This window comes from Helobdella robusta (genome assembly GCF_000326865.2).
Source record: "Helobdella robusta unplaced genomic scaffold HELROscaffold_20, whole genome shotgun sequence".
Classification (NCBI taxonomy): Eukaryota; Metazoa; Annelida; class Clitellata; order Rhynchobdellida; family Glossiphoniidae; genus Helobdella; species Helobdella robusta.
In genome coordinates this window covers 1,416,799-1,421,096 of record NW_008704084.1, presented here as the reverse complement: position 1 = coordinate 1,421,096, position 4,298 = coordinate 1,416,799, and the positions used below count along the sequence as shown (strand labels likewise).

General features: G+C 36.8%; 2 protein-coding genes across 2 annotated transcripts in view; one reads left to right on the top strand and one right to left on the bottom strand.

The window, feature by feature from the left end:
* Positions 1-3,493, bottom strand: part of HELRODRAFT_191341 (hypothetical protein) — a gene marked incomplete at its 5' end in the record, with an annotated part of 9,149 nt that extends 5,656 nt beyond the window's left edge. Inside the window, 8 exons of the mRNA XM_009017995.1 lie at positions 26-169; positions 594-672; positions 1,148-1,250; positions 1,389-1,535; positions 2,006-2,130; positions 2,312-2,415; positions 2,778-2,849; positions 3,383-3,493. Of these exons, the coding sequence (XP_009016243.1) occupies positions 26-169; positions 594-672; positions 1,148-1,250; positions 1,389-1,535; positions 2,006-2,130; positions 2,312-2,415; positions 2,778-2,849; positions 3,383-3,493 (885 nt within the window). The remainder of the gene's footprint in view (positions 1-25; positions 170-593; positions 673-1,147; positions 1,251-1,388; positions 1,536-2,005; positions 2,131-2,311; positions 2,416-2,777; positions 2,850-3,382) is intronic.
* A 518-nt stretch (positions 3,494-4,011) lies between these two features.
* Positions 4,012-4,298, top strand: part of HELRODRAFT_171263 (hypothetical protein) — a gene marked incomplete at both ends in the record, with an annotated part of 1,911 nt that continues 1,624 nt past the window's right edge. Inside the window, one exon of the mRNA XM_009017994.1 lies at positions 4,012-4,141. Coding sequence (XP_009016242.1) covers positions 4,012-4,141 — 130 coding nt within the window. The remainder of the gene's footprint in view (positions 4,142-4,298) is intronic.

Sequence of the window (4,298 nt, the reverse complement as noted above, 5' to 3'; positions counted from 1 at the left end):
ATATGACATCAATAATAGAACAGACCTTCCGAACTTCCGGACTTTTTGGTTCAGTGGACCAAGTAATGATGCGAGTGATGGCGAGTCTCATGTCACTCGTGTTCATCAGGTCATCTGAGGTCATGGTCAGTATCAACTCTTGCATGTAATTAAGTAGGGCCTGTTTGTTCTGGGGTTGATGTTTGTGAGGTGTGTGTGGTATGTGTGTGTGTGTGTGTGGTACATAGCGTCTTTGTCATATGGTGTTGTGTTGTTGTTGCTATATAGCTTTAATGTGCAGTGTTGCTTTTATGTGGTGCTGTGTTGTGTAGTGTGTTCTGTTGTTGCTACATGGTGTTGTGTGGTGTCCCTGTGTGGTTTTGATCAGCATATGGTGCTGTCTTTTCATGTCAAATAACCCCTTACGCCCTATCTAACCCCACATCCACCCATCCATCCAACCAATCACCCATCCATCCAACCAATCACCCATCCATCCAACCAATCACCCATCCATCTAATGACACATCCATCCAATGACACATCCATCGGTCTAATCAGATGCCAGCTAGATGAAGAACAATGGAAAAAATGAATGTGTGCGCGCGCCTAACCTTGATACTCAGCATCTGAGACTGGTCGACAATGTACTTTGTTAGCACCGCAAATTGCTGCTCTCCAGGCAGCAGTACCCTTTGTAACATCAATTATAAATTATAGCATTATTATTATTTATGAAAATTCTAGTGGAAACAAATTAATTATAATAAAATTAATCATAATAATAAACAGTAGTAGTAATAATAATAAATCTAGAAAATTTCTAAAAAAGTTGAATACTTTTGACCAGACTAGTCACATAACGCCATAACATTATCAACACCATCCCCACATCATCATCACCATCATATAAACTTTCCTATAATCATATTATAGTTATATCATCATCATCCTTATAAATATCATCATCATCATCGTTATAACCATCATCCTCATCCTCACTATCATCATCATCATCGTTATAACCATCATCATCCTCACTATCCTCACCCTTATAATCACCATCGCTATCCATCATCATCATCAACATCACTATCATCATCATCACTATCATCATCACTATCATCATCACTATCATCATCATTATAAACAGCAGCAGCAACAACACCTGATCAGATCAAGACATTTGTGTATTTTTTCTAGAATGGAAGGAGATAATTCGCTTGAAAGTTTGCTCAAAAGTTGAGGCAGACATTTATTCAGCCAGTTACCTAGAGAAATTATTGAAATAAATGATGCTCATTCAAATTTAATCTAGCTATCTTGTATGAAACAAAATGAAATAATACTATACATCAAATCGATCGTACAGTCAATTCACAGAACAACGGAACAGATCCCTCATGGACCGCCAACTTGAAGTCCAATCATGCAACCGGACATCGCTAGCAACCCGCAACCATTTGGAACTGCACTTTTGAAGCACTCTGCTTGCAGTTGCACAATCGCAGTTCGGTTATTATTTGACGTGAGGTTAGTCCAGTGCAGTAAACACTCTTCAATTTTTACATGTTTTAAAAAACTACAATGGCCAAAAAATTTCCCGCTTACAGCAATCAACGATTATGTTTTGAAAGCAAAAAAAAGCTAAAACGCAAGTTGCAAAATGCGGCCTTTAAAATTTGGTGCCTCTCTACTATTTTAATGTGCTTCAGGTGCTGCTAACTTTTGTTAAGTCATTAAAATTAACTTGATTTTCTGTCGGGGACATTTGTGCAACCAACAACAACAAATATGCAACCAACAACAACAAATATGCAACCAACAACAACAACAACAAATATGCAACCAACAACAACAACAACAAATATGCAACCAACAACAACAAATATGCAACCAACAACAACAAATATGCAACCAACAACAACAAATATGCAACCAACAACAACAGCAACCAACAACAACAAATATGCAACCAACAACGGCAACCAACAACAACCAAAACAAACAACAAAAATCTACAAACCAATATCAGTTTTGTGAGCAGACAAGAGGTTTGCAAGAGCATCTAAGAAGACTGAGAAAACCTTGCTGTTAACTTCAAAGAAGAAGCGTGTGAATGTGTTCAAGACTTGCTTAAGCTCTTGTTGGCTGGTTGGTGGAAAGATTAAATAAATGATTGATTCACCAAAACATTAACTGATCAACCATTCAAGCATCTATTCATCCATCCACCCATTCACTGATCTACCAATTCATCATTCATCCATCCATCCATCACACCATTCGTCTCATCAGCCACCCATCATTAATTCACATATCCAAAATGCACCTGAGGTACTTGTGACTGTGGAAGAAGTCGATGAGCGTGAGGAGGGCATTGATCCTCTCCTGCCAGCTGGAACTCGACATGCTACGAATCATGTGACTCATGTCCTGCAATGGGTAGACATAATGTAATCATAAGGCGATCACGTGGTTAAGAAAAATCACATGTGATTATGAAGTTGCTACATGGTTTCGAAGACGTCACGTGATTATCAAGTTGCTACATGGTTTCGAAGACGTCACGTGTGATTATGAAGTTGCAACATGGTTTCGAAGACGTCACGTGACTATGAAGTTGCTACATGGTTTCGAAGCCGCCAGGTAGTTGTTAAGACGTCACACTATCGTAAAGTTGTTAGGCATTTATGTGGTCATCTAGTTGAGTGGTCATCACGTGACTGGGTGACCATGTGATCGTGAATTGTGTTCGTGAGACTACGTGGTCACTAAATGATTTTGATTATTAAAACTAGCCTCAGAGTTGTAGGACTTTGAAGAGTTGTCTGACGAGCCATGGCTGGATGTCTCGCTGAGACCATCCTCTTCCATGTTGTTTGTGTTGCCGTTGTTGGTTTTAGTGTTAACATAATTATTTCTGTTATAATTGTTATTGTTGTTGATACTTTTATTGCAGTGTTTTAGAACTCTGCTAGGAGGTTTCTGAATGAAAAATATATAACGACAGATAAATTAACACAAACTGATAAGTGACCGGGCCAATCAATAACATGAAATTAATGAAAAATATTTCAAGTTTTATCAAATCTGTAACAATCTAATTAACAACGAAACAAAGAATAACAAAAAACTAAATAGACCAAAAAATGGATCATCAGCAAACCAGCACCATGGTAGTACCATAATTTATGTGATGTGAGATAATGAGATAATGCTAATAAGATCCAGAAAACATCAACAACAATGTAAACACGATAGAGAGAGAGAGAGAGAGAGAGAGAGAGAGAGAGAGAGAGAGAGAGAGAGAGAATTTAAGAAGAGAGAGAAGAGAGAGAAAAAGAGAAAAGAGAGAAAGGAAGAGAGATAAGACAGAGATCGAGAGAGAGCCAATTCTAACCCCAGTAGCAAAATTATCAACATCTTCAGATGGTGCCATGCTGCTCCTAATTGGCACCCTCATTGCTGGTACCGATTTCCTCTTCTTGCTGATATCTGATGCGTTCATCATGTTTTAAATGTCAATATCAAAATGAAGCTAGAGTGTGTGTTCAGTAATACATAATAACTACTCGGTCGATTCAAGATACTATATATCTATCACAAAGACCTGGACATCCATTGCCAAATTAAACATTTCCATTAGGGTGGAGTGAAAAATTTTTTTTTCGAAATTTCAAATGCCTGTGTTGTCAAAAGATGTCTTTTAGGTCAATTAATAAATCACTAAAATTTAAACCACTTTTGTATACGTCTTGAGGTTCCTCTAGGCTCCTTTAGATTTTCACTATTAACACAAGTAAAGTCTCGACTATTAACGTATAAAAATGGTCGATTCTGCTCAAAAATACTACACAGTACACAACATCTCCTAAAATTCTTGATTATGCTTAGCAACAATGAAAACTAATATATAAATCTGAAACAATTCAATTTCATTTGTATGCACATCTCTAATTTTTGCTAGATTCCTTTTCGCAGTTACCATTGACGACCAAACTGATTTTATACTTTTTTTTCAAATATAAAATGCCTAAAACACGTAAAGAATTATTTTGTGAAGTTTTTGGTTTACCTACTGATTTGCTAGGAAATGTCCTTCCTACAAACTCTGACGTAATGAAGTGTTATTTGTGGAATAGGAATTTGCTAAAAGAAAGTGCCAATGGAAAAGATCCTAGCGTAAATAACATTTCGCGACTTATTTTAACCGAATTAAAACAGATCTGGCAAAAAGCATCAATTCCAATCATTTCAGATCAAAGAATTTTAAGCTGATAGCAAATCTGAATCAAAAATATAAATCAATAAAAAAG